General features: G+C 51.9%; 9 protein-coding genes across 9 annotated transcripts; 5 read left to right on the forward strand and 4 right to left on the reverse strand.

The window, feature by feature from the left end:
- Positions 1-247: 247 nt before the first annotated feature.
- On the reverse strand, positions 248-2,029 carry T069G_00934 (glycosyl transferases group 1 domain-containing protein; the record flags this gene model as incomplete). The annotated part of the gene is made up of 4 exons (XM_056168144.1): positions 248-429; positions 491-1,478; positions 1,538-1,673; positions 1,761-2,029. The coding sequence occupies 4 exons, from the start codon at positions 2,027-2,029 to the stop codon at positions 248-250; spliced, it is 1,575 nt and encodes a 524-aa protein (XP_056033460.1).
- Positions 2,030-2,671: 642 nt separating this feature from the next.
- Positions 2,672-3,745, forward strand: T069G_00935 (uncharacterized protein; the record flags this gene model as incomplete). Its single annotated transcript, XM_056168145.1, has 1 exon — positions 2,672-3,745. The coding sequence occupies one exon, from the start codon at positions 2,672-2,674 to the stop codon at positions 3,743-3,745; it is 1,074 nt and encodes a 357-aa protein (XP_056033461.1).
- A 228-nt stretch (positions 3,746-3,973) lies between these two features.
- T069G_00936 (syntaxin-like protein domain-containing protein) lies at positions 3,974-4,827 on the reverse strand (the record flags this gene model as incomplete). Its single annotated transcript, XM_056168146.1, has 2 exons — positions 3,974-4,489; positions 4,549-4,827. The coding sequence occupies 2 exons, from the start codon at positions 4,825-4,827 to the stop codon at positions 3,974-3,976; spliced, it is 795 nt and encodes a 264-aa protein (XP_056033462.1).
- Positions 4,828-5,348: 521 nt separating this feature from the next.
- T069G_00937 (nucleoporin protein ndc1-Nup domain-containing protein) lies at positions 5,349-7,518 on the forward strand (the record flags this gene model as incomplete). The annotated part of the gene is made up of 3 exons (XM_056168147.1): positions 5,349-5,487; positions 5,562-6,391; positions 6,460-7,518. The coding sequence occupies 3 exons, from the start codon at positions 5,349-5,351 to the stop codon at positions 7,516-7,518; spliced, it is 2,028 nt and encodes a 675-aa protein (XP_056033463.1).
- Positions 7,519-8,314: 796 nt separating this feature from the next.
- Positions 8,315-9,634, forward strand: T069G_00938 (uncharacterized protein; the record flags this gene model as incomplete). Its single annotated transcript, XM_056168148.1, has 1 exon — positions 8,315-9,634. One exon carries the CDS (start codon positions 8,315-8,317, stop codon positions 9,632-9,634), a length of 1,320 nt encoding a protein of 439 aa, XP_056033464.1.
- Positions 9,635-10,171: 537 nt separating this feature from the next.
- On the forward strand, positions 10,172-10,828 carry T069G_00939 (uncharacterized protein; the record flags this gene model as incomplete). The annotated part of the gene is made up of 1 exon (XM_056168149.1): positions 10,172-10,828. One exon carries the CDS (start codon positions 10,172-10,174, stop codon positions 10,826-10,828), a length of 657 nt encoding a protein of 218 aa, XP_056033465.1.
- Positions 10,829-11,810: 982 nt separating this feature from the next.
- Positions 11,811-13,876, reverse strand: T069G_00940 (HSF-type DNA-binding domain-containing protein; the record flags this gene model as incomplete). The annotated part of the gene is made up of 5 exons (XM_056168150.1): positions 11,811-12,616; positions 12,685-13,101; positions 13,172-13,239; positions 13,302-13,400; positions 13,485-13,876. The coding sequence occupies 5 exons, from the start codon at positions 13,874-13,876 to the stop codon at positions 11,811-11,813; spliced, it is 1,782 nt and encodes a 593-aa protein (XP_056033466.1).
- Positions 13,877-19,838: 5,962 nt separating this feature from the next.
- Positions 19,839-22,467, reverse strand: T069G_00941 (minichromosome loss protein, mcl1, middle region domain-containing protein; the record flags this gene model as incomplete). The annotated part of the gene is made up of 3 exons (XM_056168151.1): positions 19,839-20,537; positions 20,608-21,525; positions 21,577-22,467. 3 exons carry the CDS (start codon positions 22,465-22,467, stop codon positions 19,839-19,841), a joined length of 2,508 nt encoding a protein of 835 aa, XP_056033467.1.
- Positions 22,468-22,895: 428 nt separating this feature from the next.
- On the forward strand, positions 22,896-24,208 carry T069G_00942 (uncharacterized protein; the record flags this gene model as incomplete). The annotated part of the gene is made up of 4 exons (XM_056168152.1): positions 22,896-22,933; positions 22,996-23,164; positions 23,231-23,476; positions 23,549-24,208. The coding sequence occupies 4 exons, from the start codon at positions 22,896-22,898 to the stop codon at positions 24,206-24,208; spliced, it is 1,113 nt and encodes a 370-aa protein (XP_056033468.1).
- Between the last annotated feature and the right edge of the window lie 979 nt (positions 24,209-25,187).

The raw sequence follows: 25,187 nt of genomic DNA on the forward strand, positions 1-25,187 counted from the left end.
TAGAGGTTAGACATTGCAGTGATACCATTAGCATTAGCGCAACCATTTGGTTTTTTTCTTGAATATGCTCGTCTTGCCGCTTTTTATTCTATTCTCGAATTCTGTCTCCATAATCTTTGCTTCAAAAGCAAGCAACATCTATATATGTACCCTCCGCTAACCAGTCTATCAATAAAAGAAAAGGGGGTATCTCCTAGTTCTATATACCTAGCATTCTGCAATAAACACGAAACCAAACCATTATTCTTCACCTTCTTCTGCAAAGTGCCGCCAGCCGGTCCATCTGTGCCAGCCATTTCTCTTCAAATACTTCTTCGGAGAATCTCGTTGCTGATTTCCTCGCGCGTAGGCGCATCGCCAGGGGATCAGGAAGCGAAAGGGCTGCTTCGTATCCTGCTGCAAACTCGGCTGCAGTTGATCCGTGGAAGCCTAGAATCGTTACGTCAGTATACTGTTATCTGAGTCCAGTTTCCTTATTCTCCAGACTTACCCGTTGGCTGGCCATCAACTTCAGTGACAATGTCCAGCTTGGGGCCACCGCTATCGTGGACCACGGAAATCAACCCGGCGGCCTGGTACTCCACGACGCCGATTCCAAAGTGCTCGTTCCACATTCCATTGACGCCCACAGAAGCTTTCCTCGACCAGTCAAGAATCTCTGCCCAAGAAGCGTTGATATGAAATAGGACACGATCCTTGATACCGAGCTCATTCGCCATTAGCCGCAGCTTGTAGACCCTCTTGGAATCCGAGTCATCTCGAACGCTTCCAATGAGAACGAGTTTTGCTTTTTCTGCAGCTTCCGTCTTCGTCTTGACGAAATCAGCAAAAGACTGGAGAACGAGCGGGTGGTTCTTTTCAGGGCGAAACTGCGCAATATATATGAGAATCGGCTCTCGCATCTTCTCGCTCTCTGCGGAAACGTCGACCTCCTTCTCAAATTCGCTGACGGCCACCGGGGGATATACGACAGCAATTGGGTTCTCTCGGTCTTTTCCTCGACGGTATGGGCCCCACAAGCTCTTTACATGACCCTGGGTCCATGTAGAATTCGTCATGACGACGTCGATGGAGGATCCAACAATAGAGTAGAGAAGAGCAAACAAATGCCAGTATGCCTTCTTCACGGCCCCCTTGGCTCCGGTGCCCCGACCAGCATTGACTCCCTGGGAGCCCACAGCAGATGTAGGATCTAGAGATTCTAGCATGTCGGTAGAGATTGTCGGATAGTGTACATAGGCACCAGTGGGCACACTTCGGAATAAGAGCTTCGAGAGGCTGAGTGCAAATGCGTAACCCATGGTATCAATAAAAACATCGGGCACCAGCAGGGAGAAGGCGTCCCAGGCGAGTACTATCGAACCCAAAGACTGTCCCAGGAGCGTAAAGACTGGCCACCTTGACGCAAGAACCCAGCGTGTCTTAGAGAGGTCGAGGAATTGGACAGTCGGGGCGTGGAGCTCGATATTGAATCGGGTCTGGATTTCAGTTTAATAAGACTGTCTCTCCGTGTCTGATCTTGATTCTAGATTCTCACCTTGATTCGGTTTAGAACCGCACCTTTGGTTAGAGTGCGATCTCCGGTATACACAAAGCACTTGGCTCTCGGCCATCGATCTTGTGTCGCACGAATGGCAGCCCACAAGACTCGCTCTCCGCCACCTCCAGCATTGCTGACGCGGTGTTAATGAAATGCAATGGGGAGTCATCGGAGGGACGGCAACAAGGGAGGGGCCGCGGCCACTTGGAGAGAATCATACCAGAAGGGGTGGAAGAAGCCAACTACTCCGTCCCAGTCTTTGGAGTCCTTGAGGTTGCCGTTTGCATCCAGTGAATCATTAGTCGTGCTGCCTGACTCTGGGCGTTGTTGCAAGTATTTCTTGTGTTCTTCATCCATTAAGCTGACCAGGTGCTTTCGCGTGCCATCCGTCTTGACTCGCAATATCCATCCGATGCCAGAAGCGATGAGGGGAAGAACGAAGAGCAGAATCAACGGCGAGGTTGCCACAAAAGTCACAAAGATGGCCATTGAGGAGGAATTCAGCCCAAGAGCAGAAGACGGCTGGCTGCATGTCGCCGCCTCTGCCGAGCACTTGTCCGCCATGGGCAGGCCGGGAAACTCGTTCTCGCTTTGATATTGGCGATGCCTGGTTTGGGGGCCTTTCCGGTCGAGCTGCTGATGTCTGGTTATTTAAATGCCCGCAATGCCACACGCCTTGACGCGACAGCAGGTGGCATTGCCAGAGACAGAGACAATGGAGGGGAGAAATGAGAGTGAAAGGTGAGAGGTGTAGAAGGAAAGCAAGCATGTGGGGGAATCTGCCTGTATGACTTGCTACTAAGGTACATTATTGACAGCTTGTCCCAGGCACTGGCTCCAGTTTGGGACCACTATGAAGCCACTGTCGAGCAATTCTGTGGCGCCAGCTTCAGGCAACTGTGGCTTGAGCGCTGAATGGATTTCTTCGGGACCCACTCACGGGACTTTATCACGCTTCGGTCTTTGTTCTCATGACGACTGGGCTCTCTACTTTTATATTGCAATTGTCCATGTGCTGAATCGAGACTTATTAATCAATCAATGGTATTGTGGCACATCCTTTAACTGACCTTATTCTGGACAATTCGGGTCACGTTCTCACTCCCATCGGCTTCAAAGCTATGACTGGCCATGGCTTTCTTCAGCAAATCAGTCAAGGGCCTCGCCGCTCGTGGTAGCAGGGCTTCGCTTTCGCCTTCACCTTCACATCTAACTCAAACACCCTTTCCTGCAATCCGAAGCAGAACCAGTTCAATCCCAGGACATCGCAGCTTTCACCTGAGCGCCGTAGGAGATGCCGTCCTGTGGACAGCTGACAGTATCACCTTCATCCACCATGCCGGGCTGCCCTGGTTCATCTCTATTCCCCTCGTAGCTGTCGGCGTCAACTTTTCATTTCGACTCCCAATTCAGTGCTACACAAGGCGCCTCGTGGTCACCAGAAACAAGTTGACGCCTCTTGTCACAGCCTGGAGCTCCCGACATGCGGCGACTGTGCCGAAAGGCCAAGGTGAAGATGCAGCCCGACTTTGGCGGTTGCGGGTAGCTGGTTTGACAGAGCGGTCTCGTGCACGGATATATAAAAGCTGGGGTGTCCAGAGATGGAAGTCATTTGCCCCTTTCCTGAGCATGGCTCCCTTCATTATCGTCTCAGAAGCTCTCAGACGCCTTTGTGGTGCCCCCACGGGATGGCTCAGCCATTCATTTGGACTGGTAGATATCCAGGCTGTTTCATCTGCCGTAGAGATGTCTCGCCGCTATCTTGATGAATCCCTGGTGGACGGCGGTTGTCTCTGGTTTACAGATCTTACCGCCATGGATCCTTATTATGCGCTTCCCATCATCTGCTCGGCACTGCTTGCCCGGACGTCATGGGGGAGGCTGTCAAAGGACCAGCTTCGGGCCTTGCTGAGTGTCAGTCCGCCTCAGATGCCACAAACACCTGCTACCAGGATTCGGACAGCGGTAGGCCGAACACTTCTTTTAGTCCCCCTCTTCCCCATCCTCTTTGCCGACCTACCCAGCGCAATTTTCTTGTACTGGGCATCGACGTTTGCCCTCAACGATGTCAACGAGGCCATCCTAGGGAGACTATATCCACAAAAATCACCGGCATCTTCAAAACCTACTCCGAAGCCGGCGGCAGTACTGCCATATCTACGAGGAGTGGTAGATTCCAAGGAACAGCCAGGTCCGAATAGATAATAAAATTTTGATTTCAACGCGCTCAAGGTAAAATTCCAATATTGTCCAAAGTGATCCGAATCCTACCTATATACATCTTCGAAAAAAACGAGGTCAGGACATTGTATAAACCAGCCACAAAACACGCCTGGACAAAAGAAAAGAACAAGCAAAAGGAAAGAAGAGGAAACTCCGTGTAGAAACAAAGATCACTAATTAGCCCGGTGTATCGTCTCGCGCAACTCGCATTCAGCCAATGAAGATCGCCAGAAGCACAATAGTCAAAATGACGGCCATTATAAGAAGCAAGCAGCAGCCCTTGTTGCGCGCCGCCTTTTGGTATCGAGCGGCTTGACGAGTCTCTACGTCAGCGCCGCGGGTGCTTTCGTGGATGTTTTCAACGGTATCAGAAATGGTAATGAGTTGCTGGCCCTGCTCGGTGACAATCTGTGCCACTTGCTTGAATAGCACATTCAAGTCGCCAACGCCCTGCTCGATGTTTCGGATTTCCTCTTCTCGCTCGATGATCAAGGCTTCCTGGAAATCCACCTCGTCCTGTGGGGCCAGTTGCGATAGTTGCTGCTGCTGTTGCAGTTGTAGCTGTTCCTCTCCCCCGGCGCCAGATATTTCTGATGCCTGCGCCTCTCGGGCCGCAGTGATGGATGCGCGCTCTTTTTCCAAAGCCTTCCTTTGCAGACTCTGGAACTCCTGGAGAGCAGTCTGAAAATCGCTCGAGACCTTTGTCTGTTCGTACTTTTGTTGTTTCTGGCAACATGAGTCAGCTCATCATCATTCCGCATGGCAAGATGCAAGCGCAGACGTACGGTAAGATCCTCCCATGTCTGCAGCTTCTTCACGCCATCGCCAATGTCCTTGCAAATCTCCCGAGACTTCTCCATTGTGTTGTGAACCCGCTCCCGCAAGCGAGGGGTATCTTTCTTAGTCCCCAAGACGTTGACATCGTTGGCAAGCTTGCGGTTATTGCTTAGCAGGGACTGCAGTTTGTTTTTCAGCTCGTACTGAAGGTCTTGGAACGCAGGGTCGTCAGTGTAGCCGGCGCCGCCCTGGCCGGCCTCGAGGCTGTTGAGTCGGTCGTATGCCATGGTCGCGGCGGTTCACAGGGCGGAGTAGAAACGGAACGGGAAACGCGAATAGGGGAATATGGTCCGTATTGCTGGTATATAGTGTATAAGCGCCGCAGAAGGATAGAAGCCGACGAAATGCGATGCGATTCTAGCGCTTGCGAGCAACAAAGACAGCCAAGACGAGCCGTTCGGGATGCAAAACGGAAGATGAATGAAACCCGCTGGGACGATGGGGCTCTACGTAACCTGTTGCGACGGCCGAGTTACGACATGCATGCAAGTCACTTGGGCGATGGCGCGCCAATCAGAGGCGACGCCACCCATTCCACCTTTGCTTATCGCCACGTGATGCGCCCAGATAGAGCCAGGCTTGGCGCGTCTAGCGCAGCTCTGCACAGCTTCATGGTTGCTTAGCCGGTGATTTTTCTTTTATTTACTCCGTTCATTACATCTCGTCCACCCACGCATTGATATCCCATCTCGTCCAACGTCCTTTCTCGACCCGACGTTCCATTTCTCCGAGGGAATGCGCCGCGACCATGGCGGGCACACAAACGCGGCGAGCCCCCTATAAGGACACACTGCAGCCTGCGTTGCATCGACGCTTCTCCTCAACAGCTAGTCTGTTGTTGGCCGTGTCGTACCTCCAATCGATCTTGCTGAGCAGCTGGGACTCCTGTGAGAAGCCAATCCCTCCCCCCCGGGCCTTCTGAGTGCCTCTCTCTAACCAAGGGCGGAATGGAATGATACAGATTTTTGGTCTTGGTTCCCTCTAGGCCCAGCAGGCTTTCGAACGCTGCTGCTGTTCGCGTGCGGTCTCACCATTCTCGTTCTCCGAATCGCATTCTACCACGTGGGCATAAAGACGACAAGCTCAGGACTGCATAGCCTTGCATCTGCGCTTCTCAGTCCCCGAACCTACGAGACAGCCTTTTGGTACGGTACTTCGAGTCTGCTCTACTGCGCCATCTATCTAGGAACGACAGATGAGGATTCAAATCTTCATTGGATCAACTACTTTAGTGGCGACCGCGCCAGGCTAAACGAGCGACCTGTCTTTTTGGCCTGCTACATGATCACGTTCGCGCTCATTCAGACTGTTGAGCATTACAGACATGATACCGACCGTCTGGATCTCGGCGCGCTGGAAAGGAAGCCTGCGGCGGAGCAAAAGAACACAGGTATCATATCAGGATCCCTTCAAGCTGTTCTGGAGGAGCTGCCTATGGCCCTGGCTGAATGCTTCAAGCTGGCACTCATGACTATACCTGCGACACTCATCCTTTACTTTTTCTTCCTGAGATCGTTTGCCTGGTCGTGGACTTTGACATTCCTCCGTCCGTTCTACAACCTGCCCAGAACTAACATGCTTCCATCGTCCTGGCCCTCGGATATCTACCTCTTGGCTCGTTGTGTTTTAGCAGGAGTTGGTGTTGGATTTTTGTGGGCAGCCGGTAACAGGGCTTTCTCAATTTTCATGGTTAAGAAGCCTCTGAAGAACGACAATCCCTTGACGTCTGATTCCAAGGACCCCAATGGCAGTCTTCTTAATGGTCTTAAGAGCAAGAAGCTCTCCATCAAGGTAAGGATACGAAATCGGGTTAATATCATATATAATGTTTTGAATGCTGACAAATGGAATCATAACAGTCCTTTGCCATGTGGGAATTGGCCCTCACAGCTCAAAACTATGGACCCCGGAGGCAAAGTATTTTCAACGATATTGACCGCCAAGGTGGCCCCATGTGGTCTCAGATATACACAATCTGCATGGAGACTCTAAAAAGCATCGAGTCAAATGTTGATGCATATGGACAACCAGCAGCACACGCAGCTCCTGAAGCCGCACAGATCGAAGAAAAGCAACGCTCGTCAGCTCCGTTGAGGGAAGATACTATTTTCGCCAGCCAGTCCCGACAAGCAACCCTTCGGACTGGGGTTGAAAAAGCTCTGGACAAACTTGCACGGAACCCTGGCTCGACACCCGCTTCAGAGCTTAGCCCTATCGCTCGCAAAACCTGGCAGAGTGCCAAAGACCGAGTGTTGAGCAAAGAACAGCAAGACGCAGTTTCTCCTGACCATTTAATGGACCAAGCCAGACAGGTGGCCATTCGCCTTATATCAATTGGATGGATTGGCGATATAATCCGGCAAAGCTTCCGAACGCAGTTTGCCGCCGCAGTCCTGGGCGGTTCATTTGCCGAGCCAACCTTGCACGCGAACGCAGCCACTGCACTCTGCCAATTGGCGGTACACAGCTTGGCAGAGGACTCATATGGCAACGTTCACAGAGATGTCCCCAGCATAATCCGGACCCTAGCATCAATCATCAAGAAAGTGGAGGGGCTGAAGGCACAATTTCCTCTGCATTGGACTGACGTAACGGGATTGAAGGAGTGTCCCGAGGTGGACGAGGTGGTGGAGGCGTTAAAGACGGGCTTGGAGCAAGTCATTTCCAAATTCGAGCCCTACAGCACTGATCTGAGGCTTACGCCTACCGACTTGCGGATCGCAAAGGAAGCTATTGGGAAACCAGTAGAGCAGGCACCCAAGCGGAGAGAAGTGACACCCGAGCCCAAAAAAAGAGCTTCCATTGAGACAAGAACGAATGGAGATCGGGCAGAGAGGAAACCCGCACGAGCAGACTTCAAGCGGGTAGAGTTCAAACGGGTAGAGTTCAAGGAGCCGGAGATGGAGCAGGTTCGATAGCGAAAGCAGGGCTTTGTGAGACGAAGATGAGCTGGATGAGCAAAATGTACTTATAAGAACTGGAACTGGGAATTCCTTGGGGGTTATGAATGTCGCATATCGCATGAGACGATACCGGAGTTTGAGGGTTCACTATAATCAACAATACCAAACTACCTAAACTACATGTTGGCCCGTAAAGAAACAAAGAAATGAGAAAAGAAACAAATAATCGAAACATGGAAACAAAACAAAACAGCAGTGTAATGTCAAATAATGTCAACCTTTGTACGGCTGCATAAGGCAAAGTGCCAGCCAAGCCCAATACTCTGCTGCAGGGTCTCAGCCACACAAAGTCACGCGTTGTGAACCCAGCAAAGCTGGGCGAAGGTATCCACGCTTAGCGGAGCAGGTCCCGCGTACCTTGCATTGTACGCGCTAAATGCCTGGTCGCCTAGTACATGTACATCATCGGCCGTACCGCCCCTACGACGCTGTACCTTCAATAGTTTGGCATCAATCCCTGCTCCATCTGAGCTCCCTAGCGAGGCGCCTGTAAATTACCTGCTGGGGCCCTGCTGGGCAGGTACAGCTGCACTCGCAATTTCGTCCTCCTGACTGCTTGTTCCTCCTGACAAACTCTCTTCTTCCCCCCATGACATGACGATATCGCCTTTTTGCCTCCCCTCAACAGCACTTACGGCAGCGTCTCGGATGATTCCCCATCAGCTATAGCCATGCGACCGCGATTATTCTCATCTGAATCAGAAGGGCGGCGACGAATCAGTTGAGACCAGCACCCGGGCGCGTTGTCGCCATGGCGCATCACAGCCTTTTCTTGCGTATCCTCTACAGGTCCCTTTACCTGTTCCTCTACGTCGTGCTTTGCGGCCTGCTTCTCATTACCCCGAGCGACGCCATCCAGCGATCCGTGGTCAACAGGCAGTGGTACAACATCTGGATCATCGCGTCGGGCTATGTCGTCACAGTCTTCATCGTCGGCTTTGTCTACGTTGTGCGGCTGTACGTCAATCGGACGGTGCTGGCGTCGATCCCCAAGTCATGGGTGCCCATCGACAAGGGCGACGTCAAGGAGGCGGTTTATAAGATGATTGGGGCTGGGCTGAGTAAGAGCTCGGCCATTGCGTATGCTGCGCGGCCCAGGGTTGACGAGGAGATGATGGGAGACGATCAGGATGAAGACGATTTGGAGGACGAAGCGCGCACACGAGCAAAATTGATGGCATGGAACGAGGAAGCACTGGAAAGAGACGAGCCGATTCCCATGCCGCCGCATCGTCCTGTCTGGGGCGTCATCGAACACGGCGGCTGGGCGTCCCCCAACTCGCCGGATCTTGCCAACCTGCAGTACAGCAGCGTCGTCGCTGAAGTTCCGAATCTCATAGAGGCGCAAGCGCTTCGACTTGCGCCGTCGGACCCGACCTCTCAAACCGACCCTCCGATGCTGGATCCCGAAGCTGCAGAATTATTGCAGCGACTCCCCAGCATGAGTCTACGAGACTACTTTGGCCATTTGGCCAGTTTGGGTGTTGCCGTCATGGACGAAACGGTGGCCGAGTTCCTATCGAAATATGAAATAGCTCGTTTCTCCACGAAACCAATCTCCAATGCCGAGTTCCGCGAGCTAATGCATCTCTTTGCGGAAATCTTGCGATCGATACAGCCTTTGGACCCTACGGTCTTGGATCACCTGTATGAAGAAGACGAAGAGGAGGGGGAGAGGATGCATAGGACGGGGACCCCGGAAAGCGACATCGACAATGATGCGCCTGCGGAAACGATTCCGTCCACTCCAAGAACTATATCACGACCTTCCACAGCGAGTACTCAACGCTCTGTTCAGAGACGGACAAGGCGGCGCACCAATACATACCGTACGGCGCCGAGTACGCCCGGCAGCAGAAGACACATGAATATGACACCACACAGCGTCAGCACCCCTGGCTTTGCGCAGATGCGACGCACTTATACCTCCAGCCAGCATTCATCAGCCGCCAGCCTGCGATCCAAGTCGTCGGATGGCTCAGGATCCGTCATCCGTCTGGCAGACAGCGGGGACGCCAGTGACTTGCCATATATTCTCTCCTTGACAGAATCGACGGCGACGAGATATTGAGTCCCAGGCTGGCCCGGGAGAAAAATCACGACTGCTACGCTGCGATGGGTGTTATCAAAAATAGACTGTAACTTTTTATCGATGAAGGCTCCAGAGGCCAGAGAGGATACGAGAGTATGAAAAGCATATCGAGTACTTTTGTGATTTTAGACGAATAATTATATACATAATTTCATCGGCTCAATTGGCCATAATTTTCTTTCATACTGCTTTCCAGAACCTGCTACTCTGCTATGCGCAAGAATGATTGACGCTTCTAGAAGCACGCAGCTGTTTTCCCAAAAGAGTAACACGCAAGACCCCACTGAAGCTCCCAGTGCTTAGAGTGACGCTACTCCAACTTTTTTTTTCTTCCCAGCGACTTTTGTCCTTCAATATCCTCACATTCAATAAACCCAACCACTGAGCCTCTCAAGTTTCTTGCGCCCATACCATATCAAGTCCATCAAGACTCAACAAACAATGCGATCATAACAGCGACAACCCGAACGATTCATCTCAAAATTAACTCCAACATCTTATAAAATCTCGCCAACAATGCCGCCAACATCATCAAAACCACCTCCCCTCCCCCTCGCCCCCGACCGCGCCGCCATATCCAACAAAATCTCGCTCCTCCTCTCCAATCGGACATCTCTCCTGAAAACACTCAACCCTCCCTCTTCTTCAACAGCGCAGCAAACAACGCAAACGCGCAGGCACAAGGTCAACGCAGATGACATCGAGCAGCTCTTTTCAGGGCCCCGGCCCAACGAAGGCGTAGGCTATGTTCCCGACCGTAAGGCCGCTGCGGGAGACGCGGCTGCGAGGGAAGATCGGATGTTGAGGGGACGGTTGTTGGGGAAGAAGGGGCAGAGGGATGGGAAGGGGGGAAAGAAGTTTGCGGCGGCTGTGGAGAGTGAGAGTGATGAGGAGGAGGGGAGGAGTGGGTTGGGGAAGAGAAAGAGGCCGAGGAGAGAGGTGGAAGAAGAAGCTGAGGTGGATGGAGACAAGGTGGGAGAAGATGAGGTTGAAGATAAGGAAACTGGTCATGGTAAAGGAGATGTTGAGGATGCTGCTCCGGTACTACATCAACAAGAGACAATAACAGATTCCAACGGCGGCGATGAAGCGAAACGGAATAAGAAGAAAAAGAAGAGGCAGAGGGAAAAAGAAAAACAAAAGCAGAAGAAACTCAGCAATGCCTCATCATGATTCTACCATTTTCATCATCATCAAGAAAGCACAAGGGAACAAAAGCGGCCAATATCAAAATATTATACCATCCTATAATACTTTTACCACAACATAAAACTCATGAGAGATCTCTCCTATATACTTTATCCCACCATCCTTCTGAAAATATAATCTCTCAATCCAACCGCTTCCCTTCTCTTCCCTGATATTACCGCCAGAACAGCAATCTTTCCTTTACATAACCCCCTTTCTCTTTGCTGTTCTCTTCGCGCGAGAGCCACACACACCGTCGCCCCAACTAAAGACCATCTAGACCCCTTCCATTCTGACTTTCATGCCTTTCCACCAGGCAAGCCAGTTTCCTCCTCTTACTACGACAGTCAAAAAGCAGTAGCCCAAATCAGACCCCAAGGTTTTTTAAAAGATATAGCAACTTTTGTTCGGCGTTTCAACGACGGATAAGGAGGGTAGCCTCAAGACATTTCCAGCAAGCCATATTCCATCAAGGGTCGCATTAGGAGGCTCGATTAAGAATGATTGACGCCAACTCATGTCGTTCTCTGGTATTGTCCCAAAGAGGACGTTTGAATCAAGATGAAAAGGAAAGGCGAAGTATGTTTGTAATTTGCCATGGAGGTGGTCAAGATCCAGTCCAAGGATGTTGTTATTATACAATCGAAAGTGAATGCGAATGTGTCAACTCGGAATCGGCCGTCACCTTTGAGCGTAGCTAAAAGAATATGATCGGCCATGATGCTGCCATGCCTAAATATCCAATCTGGATTTGCAAAACAATAAATCAAAAAAACATAAACCAAGAAAAACACTAAAGAAAACCGAAGAAAAAAAACATAAGTGAGGTATTGATATTTCTTTCAAACGCCAGCCTCAGAATGCGACCCCTTGGTCGTAAAAGCAGCGCCAGAACTCATGCGCCGTGGTCATGATCCATCCTTCCTTTCCATCCGAACGTTACATGCCCGAGGCTTTCGACACCGTATCACTGTCTTCGTTTCCGCTTCCTGTCATCGTCGCCCCGGGGGTCTTCGTCTTCGTCTGATCGTTCAGCAGTATCGCTAGGGTTGAGAATGTGCGCCATGCTCCCTCTCCTGGTGGGGGGCGCCGACGACTCCTTCAAGGCCCCAATCGTTTTGCTCTCACGGTTCGATGCCGAGTTCCACGACCAGCTGCCAAAAGTGTCCGAGCCAGCGCTCGCGCCATTAGAAAAGGGGGCATGCGGTGGCGTCGCCGGTCGTGAATGCGGGTGGCCATGAGTAGGTGGAGCTTGCAGTGAGAATGAAGAGAGAGAGTCTCGTATCCTCTGATCCTCTGGCGCAAGTCGGTTGGGAGACTGAGGCCACACGGGCGGCGGCACAGTTCCTGACGGGAAAGGAGGTGCATTCGGCTGCCATCCGTGTGCGCGAATGTCGGCGGCGGTATGGCGTCTAGCCAAGCTGTTGGGAACTGTCTCCACGTTGGAAAGGGGGTGAGGACCCGGAGGAGGAGCCGGCGCGGCATTGCGCAGAGGTGAAGATCCAGCACCGCCACTGATGGATCCGTAGGGTCGTCGCGTGCCGATGGACAGGTTAGAGGGAACGGCCGGGCGGTAAGATGGCTGGTTCCGACCCTGCGGGACGTTGAGAGTGACTCTTCTGGTGTCATCCTGCGGTAGCTGTCTGGGCGAGACGGGCGCGTTGTCGACAGTGCCGAAGAACTGTTGCCGGGCAGAATATACGGGTTCGTGTGGCTCGTCGAGTGAGCGCAGCATTTCTGCTTGCCTCACCATTTCGCCCTGGATTGACAAAACTTGAACCCCTTCATGTTAGCCTCATCATACCTAGCTTTTTAGCAAGATCGTTTAGTGTGTGACGTACCATCTCGATGAACAGGATTGTCCGGAGGCACAAGCGACAGCAGTCCCTTGGACAATTCCTGGTTAAAGTAGAGCAGTCGACTTAGTGTCTCCATGACTGCTTGGTTCTTAACATGCATGTAATGGGCAGATTCTTCGCTTCTCTGGAGTCTCGCCGCCGTATCATATAATGAGTGCTCCAGATTGGCCAGTCGAGCGTCAATGCTGTCTGGCGGCACCTGAACAGGCTCAACTGGAGTGCCGGGTTGAGAGGTGGACGTCTTGGGGAAGGTGTTCTCTCGGTTGACGAGAGCATGTCGGCTCGCACGACGCTTGATTTCTCGAAGACCAACGAGGTCGCCACGCTTGAAGTTTCCGTTGCCGTGCTTAAACTCCCAGAGAGTTGTTTCGGGGTTGCCGGTATGGAATACGTCTCGTTCTAGATGAGAGTGTGAGCACCTCTGAGCTTGGTCTGTTCAAGGAATAATGTAAATGGAAGCGGTCGGTACCTTTGTGAAACCCGTACATGTTGAGTTGACGTACAAAAGACGAGATGTTTGTGTGCTTAAAGTATTGACTAGGGGGGCGAGGGTGAGCATATTCGTCAGGCCAGAGGCTGTTTATCGAGGGGTTGCTTACGATAATACCTTCGAGAAGTCGGCCGAGGGGGACATGACGAAGCTTTCGGCGGACGATGACCATGAAATGAGATGTTGTATACTGGTATCCTCCAGCATGCTGCTTGCACCATTAGTAGCCGTCGCTTGGTCCGGGGGCACCCGGCGAGTTGATAAAAGGGGGGAGAGGGTTCAAGATCCTCACTTGTATAGTTTGTGGATGAAGGCAGTCTGGACGATTTTGGGCTGATGAACAGCAGCCGCGGCGGCCGGAGGAGGCGCGGGCATGTTAATTGAGCTCGTCACGGCGGTGTGCTCCTGCGGCGATGTGTTGCCGGGTCGAGCGCCGGCCGGCTTGCCATTGGCGCTGGGGTCGGAGTCGGGGCCGTGGGCGGTAGGCGAGTTGTCCTCTGGCGATGTGCCCTCCATCGGATGGTCGACGGGACTAGGTGGAGACATGCTGATGGTAGGTGGCGGTACGGAGACGGAGATGGAAACGGGGACGATTCGGGAGCCGGGCGAGTCTTGAAGTCTATCGATTGCCGGAATGGATTTCTGAGAGGTCTCAGTCCTGTGGGCCATCTGTACTGTCCCCATTGCGGTCAGCCAGCGATGGAATGGGATCTCCAGCGTGTGAATTGGGGAGAATGAGGGGGTGGGGGGGAGAGAAGAAGGTGATGGTTCAGGATTTGTAGCGGCGTTGGAGGAGGAGAGGCGGGATGTGAGGAGGAAAAGCGACTGAGCGGGCAGGCGGGCAAGGAGGCGCAAAGAAGAGCTCGGAGCTGCGACAACCGGCATTGGCTAGCTCAGGGAAGCTCCGTGGACTAGCTACTCACCTCACCTCATGTCTGCGGGATGCAGCACTTTGGGGTCGCAAGATGAGGGCGGACTGGCGTGTCGTGTTGTTGCAGTTTGGGTGGAGTCGAAGCAGCAATGGAGATGACAAAAGTTCTCGAGTTTTCTTATTTGTTCGTCGAGGGCCGCACACACGCCCACACCACGGCACAGCAGACAGTCTCGGGGCTCAGGCACAGGCACAGACGTCGAGCTCAGCCTCGCATTTGGAGAGGACAGGCCCGGGGAGCTTCTAGAAGCGGCAGCTGTTGCCAGAGACTGCGGACAACAGCAGCGACGGCGCCGGCGCGAGGGCGCACACGGAGGTAAGCTGTGTGTGTGTATGTAGCTGTATGCACTGCACGATGCTAGTGTACGAGGGTCGAGGCCACTAAGAGAGAGCTCGACGATGCAGCAGCAGAGGCGAACTTTTTGGGGGCGAGGCGGTGACGGTCGAGGCACGTCAGGGAACAAGATGCGCGGACAAGAGGAAAAAAAGAAACAGGGAAAAAAAGATGATGAGGACGATGATGCACAGCTGCGGCCCGTCGAAACAGCAGCGCAGGAGCTCGCGTAGGGTTGATGTGTCTCAGCGACGGTGCAACCAGACGGAGCAGAACCGTTACGGAGGTGGGAATAACTGTGCTGTACATGCAATGACGGGGGGGGGAGGAGGAGGTTGTTGGATCGGTATGCAGTACTTGCGCCGCCCATTAGATAAGTCGTGCTCTTGTACCACAGCAGGGTGCGGTACGGAGCAATGGCCGCTGGCAGGTACCTCGAGGGGTCGGCAAACTCGACTGCGGTGTAGTGGGCGACAAGTACCGGGTACAGCGCCTGTGCTGGGAGGCTTTAGGCTTTAGGCCGAGCTACGACGGGGACGAATGGAGAATGGAGCTGTCGGCAGCTTTTTGCGGCAGCGCTTCCCCATCTGTGGAAATATGGGAACACAGGCTGTCAATGGCGGTGGTATGTACCTTGGCAGGTAGAGGTACATTGGAATTGAATCGAGATACTCGACGAGATTCCTCATGGCGCAACCAAAGCAAGGCCAATAGAGAGGCACGGTACGCGTATCAGTAACATCGAAGGGCTGAGGTGATGCCCGGATATCGATCTAGGTAGTCTACAGCTTACAAGGTTTTGCCAATCACGAACAGAGCAGCTCAAGCTTACTCGTACTGATTGATAGCTGTCAACAAGCCTCTTTCGGAGCTCGGGAACCTCTTCACAGGCCCGAGGTGCAGGCCTTAGGTAATGCGGCGAGCGCCTTGTACGTAATACTGGCACTGCGGAACACTTGCGGAAGGGCGTGGAAAGGCAAGCAAAAGACCAGATGCACTATGACAACAACAATCACCAGCATGCAAAAAGCCTTGACTAACAGACGAGGTTCCCCATGATTAATAACCATGCCAAGTGATTGCCTCAACAGACCAGGGACTGACGTCGCCTGTGCTTGCCAGATAGCTGAACCATTGCACTCAGGACAGCTTGCTGGCGTATACAGGTACTCGTAGTAACAAAGCTTGATGCTACAAACACTGGGGAATCGGGCAAATAGAACTCAACATTCTTCCATTTCTCCAGAGGCCAGGATCACGGAACATGTACTGGTACATGCAGTACCTGTGTCCAAACCACCAAGGTACTTGGACAGCTCATACTAGCCGCCGGCATCCTTCCTTCAGACCAGAACCTTCTGTCTCATTTTTCACCAAGGCTGGGCGGGCAGATACTAGATCCGATCTCACCAGCAAGGTGAGATGGATTCAGCCATAGGTCCGAAAGAAGAGCCCCTCCCCGCAACGAAACCTGCGCACAGACAAGGAGACTTTTATTGGTGGCTTGCTGACAGGCCGTCAAACCGACCACAGGGAGAGTTGGGCCATGAATGGGGTTGATAGACAGACGGTGGGTAGCACAGAATCAAGGATGTAATCTACTTCTATACTCGTATACCTGATATAATTCAAAAAGTCGATCCAATCATGAAAACAGTTGTAAAGATAAGATGAAGCAATTACAAAAACATCACTTGGACATCATCTCCATGAGCAAGTGAAACAACTGCAGACAATCCCCCCTCCCAACTTTCACATGAAATTTGATCCAGAAAAAAGGGCTCCTTATCTAGCTCCTCCGTGCTAACCTGCCTTTGGTAGCTACCAGTCTTACGTCGGCGGCGCCAAATCTCATCCCCATCTTTTTCTTCTGAGGAGTAAAGGAGGCCATTCTGGCGCTTTTCCGTCTGTGCGTCTCGTCTTTGCTCAGGTTGGCTGCTAGTTACACGAAGCTACCTAGTTCAAGCCCTGTCCATCCTCCTCTTTTTTAAAGCCAAGGCTGGCAATCAGATGCCAAATTTCATCAATGCCAGCGCACTCGCACCCGTGATTCCGGTCCTGGCGGTGGCACACGCGAGCTCCATTAGCCACAATCTTGCTAACATCAGCATCCATCAGCATCAAACCAATGGCCGGCCACTTATTCAGCAGCCATCTTCTTCATGCTAACAGCTGCTAGCTGAGCTAGTGAGTATAGCTTCCATCTAAACCTACCTACCGTATCTAAAGAATGTTCCAAGTTTGCTGCCGAAAAGCTGCTGCCTGAATATTTGCCATCAAATCCCCCAATGGGCCCGCAGCCACTTCACTCACTTGCACTCATACCGGTGAATTGACCTTGATCCAGCAAATGCTCCTCCGCAATCCAATTCCTACGGGGTCGGCCAAGTCCCCAATAGGCCGAATATCAATCCGTGGCACCACAGGACGAATTGGTTAATTTGCTGGCTGCATGTCCCGCCCGTCCGTGCATATGTACGAGGTGCGTACGACACTCACCGATCCGCAGGGGGGGATATGGATACGGACCCGGGCCAAAGAAGACGACTTTTGGCCAATTCTTTTGCCGTAGCGAGATGGCCAAATATTTACTGCTAAAGGTGAATGTATGATTACAGTACCGGGCGTATGCAGCCCCTTTTTTTTCTCGGTATGTCTACTCTTTTCTTCACAGGTGCATGTACTCCGTACTCCGTATGTGATTCCTGCTGGGGAGGGTATCATTTACAACCCGAAGAAGCCCTCGGTGTTTCCCACCGCCGTCTCACCAACGCCGTCCGAATGCTTCAAGTTGTCGAAATTCGAGGCTCTGCAACAACAAGCTAAACCAAGAATGTCACCGTCCCTGTAAGTGTCAGATTCCTCTTTCTGCCTCTGCCCGCGCTTGCTCGAGGCACTATTTCGTGCAAGAGACCGAGCTGCTGCGGCGCTAACAGCTGCCGATCTCGGGATGTTGCCAAATTATATTAACTGTTGCCGTCAGATCGGCGCGCGGCATAACACCCTGGCAGCCCTTGTTTTTGCAGTCTCTTTTCTTAGTATTCCCTTCTCTTTATTTCTTCTTCTCTCTCTTGCTGTCGCTGCTTCTGGTTTGCCCGCCGGTGACCCCTTTCTGCCCCTGGCATTCAGGTACTCCAACTGAGTACATTCTCCCGCTGCTCCAGCCAACCGGACACACTAGCCAGATAATTTGCACCAAGGAGGAAATATCTAGCGAATTCCTGCATGAGGAGCATGGCTGTACAAAACATATTACCGGTTTCATTCTAATAATAATAAAAAGACGTCGTCAAATAATGAAAGAAATAAAGTAAAATACAACCCGTCTTGGCTCGGGCAAGCACTGGGCAAACTCATGCACCTTGGCACTGGGGGCATCAACCAACACGAATAGCATCAGATGCATCATCCTGCATATGACATCCATGATTCTCCTGGTTCTAGGCACCGACTTAATCAAAGCGGTAGGCAATAAAAAAAGACGGAGCCGAGGCGTGAAACCACCTGCATAGTCCCGCCAACCCTCTCCAAAAGTCCGAGGCTTTTCATTCCTTCTCCCCCTTCTTTCTGAAAAGCTTTGATCACGTCTGGCTCGGCGGTGGTTCTAATTGCAGTAACAATACCGCTTTTACCCGTGCAAGTGCCCTCGTCGAAACATGCAGAATAGGGCAAACACATGTTCCGTAGATGGATGCTTTGCCCGTAACCCCTGCTCTGTCTTTTTTTTTTTTTTTTTCTGAGCGAGAGCCGGTAACCGATATGGCACCAATTGCTCGTATTTTGGAGCTACGGGACAATACCTTAGGCAGATCCATGGTAAGCCCGGATGATCGAGGTGATTGATGCTTATTTCTCCGTGACCCTAGGTGAGTGGTGTATCTACCCGAGCAGCGGTAGTATCATCCATTGCTGATATTTGGCATTGATTCAGCTTCAATATTCTCCTCGCCCACTCACTTACAGCCCAGCACACCTACAAGACTGCCAAGCAATTACTCCAAACACAAAGTCCCCCACGCGACATTTCGAAACAAAAAATCCATCCTACTTTAGCACGGAACAAAAAAGTTCTTTGTTGCAACCAAACCAAACTCACCCCCCCTGTTACACCCTCGGGCGAACTAGCCCTGTATGTACGCATTGAGACGTGCAGCAAAGAAAAAATAGCGGGCACTTTTAAACGGTCTCGAAAATCCGACCTGGTTCTAGAGTTTCCACCGTCCAACCCATTTGGTTTGTTTTCCCAGTCCCAAAAAAGTAGGCTTCCAAAAGAAGGGATACAAGTATAATTCCGAACCCCGGTTTTTTAGGCCCCTGTGTTCTTTTGAGAGTGGGAAAAAGGAAGAGAGGCCTTTTATCCGAGGTAAACAGAGAGGCAGAGAGGAAGTGAGATGCCCCGATACTTTGCATCGCATCGGAGCAACCGACCAGAACTTCTTCTAGCTCCCGCCACTTCTTACACTCAGGTAGAGAGCTCAAAGTACCAAGTACACTTTAGTATTCCCTCCTAGTACTGGATTATACAGCCGCGGTCAAAACGCTTAGCTCCCCGAGCCTCACGAAAGCTTTACTCGTACTTTTTCCATCTTTGGTTACCATTAGCAAATGTGAGTATGCACGTGTATTCCCCGGCCCATATTTTTCTCGGAATTTTTGGAAGAGTCGACGTAGATTGGAATGTCAGGTCGAATATTCCCCGCCTCTAGAGAACGGGACACTTTCATAGTCCGCGATAGTGTGGCCTCTAAAACGAGCGTATTATTTACTAGACTTGGGCTAGGAGGGGGGTCAAACGGGAAATAAGTCCGTTTGAAACACCTCTCTTGCTAATGCCGCTGGCGTCGATGAGCATTGAAGTGAGATCGAGTAATGAGACAAGCAGATCGTGCTTCTTGCCGGGTAGAAACCAGCAGAAATACACTCTCCTGAGGAGTTGTAATACTTGCATTAAACAAGTCGTAGTGAGATCCATTGGTTCATCAAGCACAATAAAGAGCAGAATACACAAAATACAGACTTCTGAACTGGTCGATAACTTGTAGTACTATGTTTATCAAGTAATCTTGAAAAACTCAACGGATATACCCTCGAAAGCTTGATTCGATATTCTTAACTCCTTAGGTCACCGTAATGAATACCAATTGATCAATCAAGAGTGCTATCATTTCACGTCTTCGGGCATACCGAGTCCGAAGAGTTATATACCTATGCTAATCCTTCAACCAAATCCCAATCATCTGCCTTGTAATACTACACATTTTCTCACAGCTCGTCAAACCCAAAACCACAATCCCGTGAAACTCTCCCATCCATACCCGCCCCCCTTCCAAATATAACAAGTATACACCATTTCCCATCACAGCAGAATCTCGACGCTCCGCTCAGAAATCATCGTCACCACTCACCCTATTCTCTCCAACCTCCCGAATCTTCTCTCCCAAAATCGTACGCCCGTACCGCTCTGCAACTTTGTACGCCGCCTCCATCATCCGGCCAGTGCGGTCACGCATCAGTTCTACGATCTCGAGCGCACGCATGCCCCTATCCTCGCCCTCGCGACACTCCACCGCCAGAAGCTGCAGAAGCGTCTTGTCAATCTCCAGCTCGATCCGTGGCAACAGAGAACGCTGGGAATGGCTTCCGCTGGTGGCATCGACAAGATCACGGAGCTGGGCTGCCTGCACGCCCTTGAGCATGAATAGCTGCTCCAGTTTCTTCGTCTCGGCGCCTTCCTCCTCTTCCTCGTCGTCGTCTTCGTCCATTGCGTCATCCTCTCCATCACCTGAATTGTCCTTGCTCTTCTTTGACTTGGGCTCCTGCAGTGAGTGCAGGGGAATGGAAAAATCAAACTCTGAGAGCAGAGGCCGAGGAAAGTATGGATACTGGTCGCCACCCTTGAGGATAATGCAGTGAAACTTGTTTTCTGCCACGGCAATGGGGAAATACGTCTCAGTCTTTCGACCAGAGGCAAGACGGGATAGAAGCTTGGTATCCAGAAGAGGCACCCAAGAGGCCCGTGACGGCTGACGCCAGTGTAGCAATGTCAGCAGTGTCCCTGTCGAGTCATAAATGCAAGGATCCTAATAACTAGCTGTTAGAACTGCGTCATCTCTGTAGAAGATGTAGACTTATGTTTTGGTCAAGACTTACACCGATGTCAGAAAAGAAGGCGCTCTTCAAGGTTGCGCCTTCAGGGAGTGCCACAGTATCTTCGTTCTGGCAAATCTCGTCCCTCTTGACATTCTCAATGGTATATTGGAGGCGTGTGTTTCCGTCAGCCGTGACAGGGCCGTTGCCTATTGTGAGAACGTAATCTCTCCAGCTCGCACATGTAACCATGGGCGTGCTCTTGGGGCGATAGACCCGGTAGGGTATTCCAAACAGTGTAAAAATGCGCACATAGTTGGCACTCGTCACAACAGTAACAAAAGACTCGCTGAGCGACATGGCTGTGACAGCCTCCCCCTTGGGAAGCTGTGTCCGCCAGTCGGATCGCTGCGTCCAGGTTTCATGAGGACGGTAGAAAATAGTCGCTGGCTGATCGTCCTTTGGGGGGCACGAGAAGAGAGTACCGCGCTCATTGAGACATGCCTTGTCGTACAAAAAGGTGTCTGTGAAGTGAAAGTCTCTCTGAAACTCATGGTCGTAGAACTCAACGGTGACGGTATGGTGCCCGTCTTGGTCCACTGTCCAGACGAATCCAATGAGATTCAGGCAGAGATACTTTCGGTTACCCCTCCATGGTGTTGATCCGGGTTGAAACGCCTCGTGATACTGAGGGTCTAGGAGATGCCTCCTTTTGTTGGCGTAGTCACCCGTACCTTCGTCGCCCACACGGCCTCTCTTCTGGCCGGTCGTATACCCGGCACCGTCATCATCAACGACAAAGCCATCATCATCGCCGTCTGCATAGTTTTCATCCTCCAGATATGAGTCAAGACTGCCCAAAGAGTCTCGGCGAGGACGCGTGGGAATGTCGCGCTTCTGGCCATTGACCGCCGGAGCTCTTCTGTTGGCAGATATTTCTAATAGGGGGTCGTGAATAAAGGGGGCTGGCTGCACCGGCAGCTTCAGCATAGGAGAATATTGGTCGGAGAGAAAGTCGGGGTATATGTAGACCTCTCCCTCCGTGGTCGTGAAGGAGAGAATGTTTTTGGACGGGTGCCACGCCAGGTCGATGACATTGGAATACTCGTAACGCTGAATGACGTTTTGCGTGCTGGTTTCCCAGATCAGGACCTTTCCGCCCTTGCAGGCCGACGCCAGCATGACGCCGTTGGGTGACCAGGCGAGGGCGGTGATATCTGCCGAGTGGCCATTGGTAAAGGAGCGCTGTTTCTCCCAGTCGTTCTTGGATACGACCTGGATATCCCGCGTCGGCGTCGCGACAGCAAATGCCCTGCCATCTGGATGCCAAACTGCCTTGACCGAAGCCTCTGAATCTGTGTCCCCAGCGCCAATCACCCCGTCCACCTTGTGTATCAGCTCAGGCTGCTCTGCCGTCAGAGAGTAGATGTATATGATTCCGTCAACGCAGGATATGGCAGCAATCCGGCCATTGGGATCCAGGCTGACGTGTCGAGCGGCGCGGCCGTGTTCGTTGAGGTGCCGCAGCTGCTTAATGTCCTGCGTATTCACGACCTTGACGGTCAATTCGTCGCTGGCCACGGCGCACCACTGCGAGTCTGCGGAAAGCGCCACATCTCGCACCGGGAGCGACGTTCGCACGAGGAAGCGCTCAAAGTTGGACGTGGCGAGCGAGTATAGGCTGACGGTGCCGTCCTCGGAGCCGACAACGAAGAAGTCCTGGGCCGCAGCCACAGCAACGTTCTGCTCCTGGCAATCGTCAATGTTTGTCGGTTCGCCGTCCGAGCCTGTCTTGTAGAGCCGGATGGTGTTGTTGGAGCCCACGGTGACCAGCCGGCTGCCATCCTTGGTGTAAGCGCATCGAGTTGTGCCTTGGGTGTGCGCAGGCCTCGGTCGAGGGCGAGGAGCAGCTGTCGAGTCCATGATTGCAACCTGTGCTCGTCAGATTCGGTGCATGTGAGAATCTTGGAAGCTCTGGGTTCTGGCTTCAGTGCAGGGAGACGCGTCTAAGCGCGTATCAATTAAAGTCTGGGCGGTGTCGCGGCCCCGCGGTTGAATTTTAGCAGCAGCTTGTCTTGCCAGTGAGCCCCGCCATTTGCTGTCATTGGATTCAAAATTCGGGAGCCTAGCTGGCTATGCTTACATGTTTACTATTGATCCGATACTCTTGCAGCTTGATCATCACGATACATTTATTCTCTTGTTTAATTTATTCGGCAGCCTAATTAATCCCTGGACGTCTTGATAGCATATAAACCGGCGTTGTTGCCATCTTTTTCTCTTCCTCTTCATTCCATCAGCAACCAAGATATCCATCGCCATCCCCTTTACAAATCACACACCCCGCCGCCATGGAAACCTCAGATCGAGACGCCTTCTTCCAAACCGAGTGAGTTGGAGAGAAACCTCCTTGAAATTTCTTTTGCCTGCTCATTCTAATCATTGTCACAGTGCCTCTAATGCCGAGAGGGAGCGCAAGGCTCTCAAAGCTGGCAACAAAAATGGAGACCCAATTGCCATGAAGTCAAAGATTCTGGCTGCGGTTCCTGACCCCTTTTCTCCTTCAACCGCCATTTTCATCGCGGAATCGGCAGGCTTTGTCCGCCGCATAGACCTTGCAGTAAGTATTAGCTGTGGCTAGTATTATGTATGATACGAAAACTCATCACTCATCCACTGCTTCCAGTCTGCTGCAACAAAATCAACCTATCGAGGACCCAAGGCCCCCGTGACATGCGTCGCCATTGGAGGCAGTGGCAACAAGACCGTCTTTGCCGGCTCATGGGACAAGGACATTTGGTCTTGGGATGTCGAGACAGCCCAGCTCGGACGCAAGTTCAGCGGCCACTCGGACTTCATCAAGGTCGTCATCTGCACCAAGGTATCCGGCAAGGAGATCCTCATCAGCGGCGGTGCAGACAAGAAGATCTTGGTCTGGGACATTGAGTCTGGCAAGCGTCTTCACACGCTCCAAGACCCGACCACGACAATGCTTGCTGTGCAGCACCTTGCCATTGACCCTGTCCTGAGCACGCCTGATGCCGTGGTCATCGCGAGTGCGAGTAGTGACCCTCATATCCGCCGATGGAAAATCACAGCCACTGGCTTCGAGCAGTTGACCGAGGCATTCCATGACCGGCCCGACGCCGAGAAGCTCACCATTGCGGAACACGAGACGAGCGTCTACAAGCTGGTATACGACCTCGATAGCGAGGAGGGCGATCTCTGGACGGCTAGTGCAGACGGCACCGCCAAATGTCTCGCTCGGGCTCGCAACTTTGAGGCCGACGATGTCTTTACACATGGAGACTACGTCCGCGCCGTGATTCCTACGGAAAGCTGGGTCATCACCGCGGGACGAGACGAGAATGTCAAGGTCTGGGACAGGTCTTCAGGCAAGCTGTACTGCACGCTGGAGGGACACTACGAGGAAGTGACGGATCTGATCCTGCTGCGTAACTCGCGAGGATTACCTGAAAAGGTTTGCAGTGTCAGCATCGATGGCACCATTCGTACGTGGCCTCTGAGCAAGGGCGAGTTGGACGAGGTCGTCAAGAATATTGAAGAGTCCAAGAAGCCGGTAGAACAAGAGGCTGAGCCGGAGTCGGGTAACATGTTGACCGCAGAGGAGGAGGCAGAATTAGCTGAACTGATGGATGATTGATTAATCGGGTACTCTTAGACAGCCAACAGAATAAGCACTTGAAAGAGTCTATTCTCTACATCTCATTTGTTGAATGCTCTCATTTAGGGGGTTGCTGATGGGCGGGCGCAGTTGGTCCAAGGTGGTTGGCGCAGAGATCCCTCGTGACGGCTACCTGCTTCTCAAACCTTCGATGAGCTAGTTGCAAACGGAACCACGTGGTTACTGAAATACATAACACTGCATTTAATATGAAACTGTTGACGGTATGTCATCTTCACCGACTCTTCCGGCTCTACGTGTAGCATGCTGAAAAGCAAACGCTGATTTGCCTACCTGCATATCAACTTTACCATCCTGCCGGATTCTCCCCCTATTTTACAAAATCATGTTAGATATGTGTGCCAAATTTGGCTTCAAATCTAATTATGTGTTTTTTTGTTTGTCAACCATTACGAAGCTAGCAGGGGAGGTGCACAACACGTTGTTCTCGTAAAGAACTTGCATCCGTATAGGAGGCCGTTTGCCGTAAAGCTTGTCACTTGATTCGGTTCACAACTTCTTCTGGAGTCATACGTAGCATCATGGAAAGGGGCTATGCGGCACGTTCGATCAGAGTCGTTCAAAGAGGATAGGGAGCTTAAGTGGAAAGAGTTGGCGAAGCCACAACGAAGAAGGGATGAGCAGCATAATGGGTATCGAGGCTGAGGAGGAGCGTAGCTAGCAGAGCTATTGGATCAAATACTACCTACTCCTTCAGGCTACCGGTAAGCTGCCCAACATTGACGAGGTGTGATCGATGAGCCAGTTCCATGGCATGCGACTGGGCTAGCTGAAGTTGGCTCCGTATCTCCGGTAGCACTCCGCCGCTATTTCGTATACGACGCTGTGCTTCTATGATTAGAGCCAGCAATCTCCAGGCTTGTATGAGTAGCTCAGGCCGGGATATATGCAGACGCTGCAAGATGCTGCACTGGTCTCATCCGCACGCTGCGTTTGC

Source organism: Trichoderma breve, chromosome 1, assembly GCF_028502605.1.
Source record: "Trichoderma breve strain T069 chromosome 1, whole genome shotgun sequence".
NCBI classification, from domain to species: Eukaryota; Fungi; Ascomycota; class Sordariomycetes; order Hypocreales; family Hypocreaceae; genus Trichoderma; species Trichoderma breve.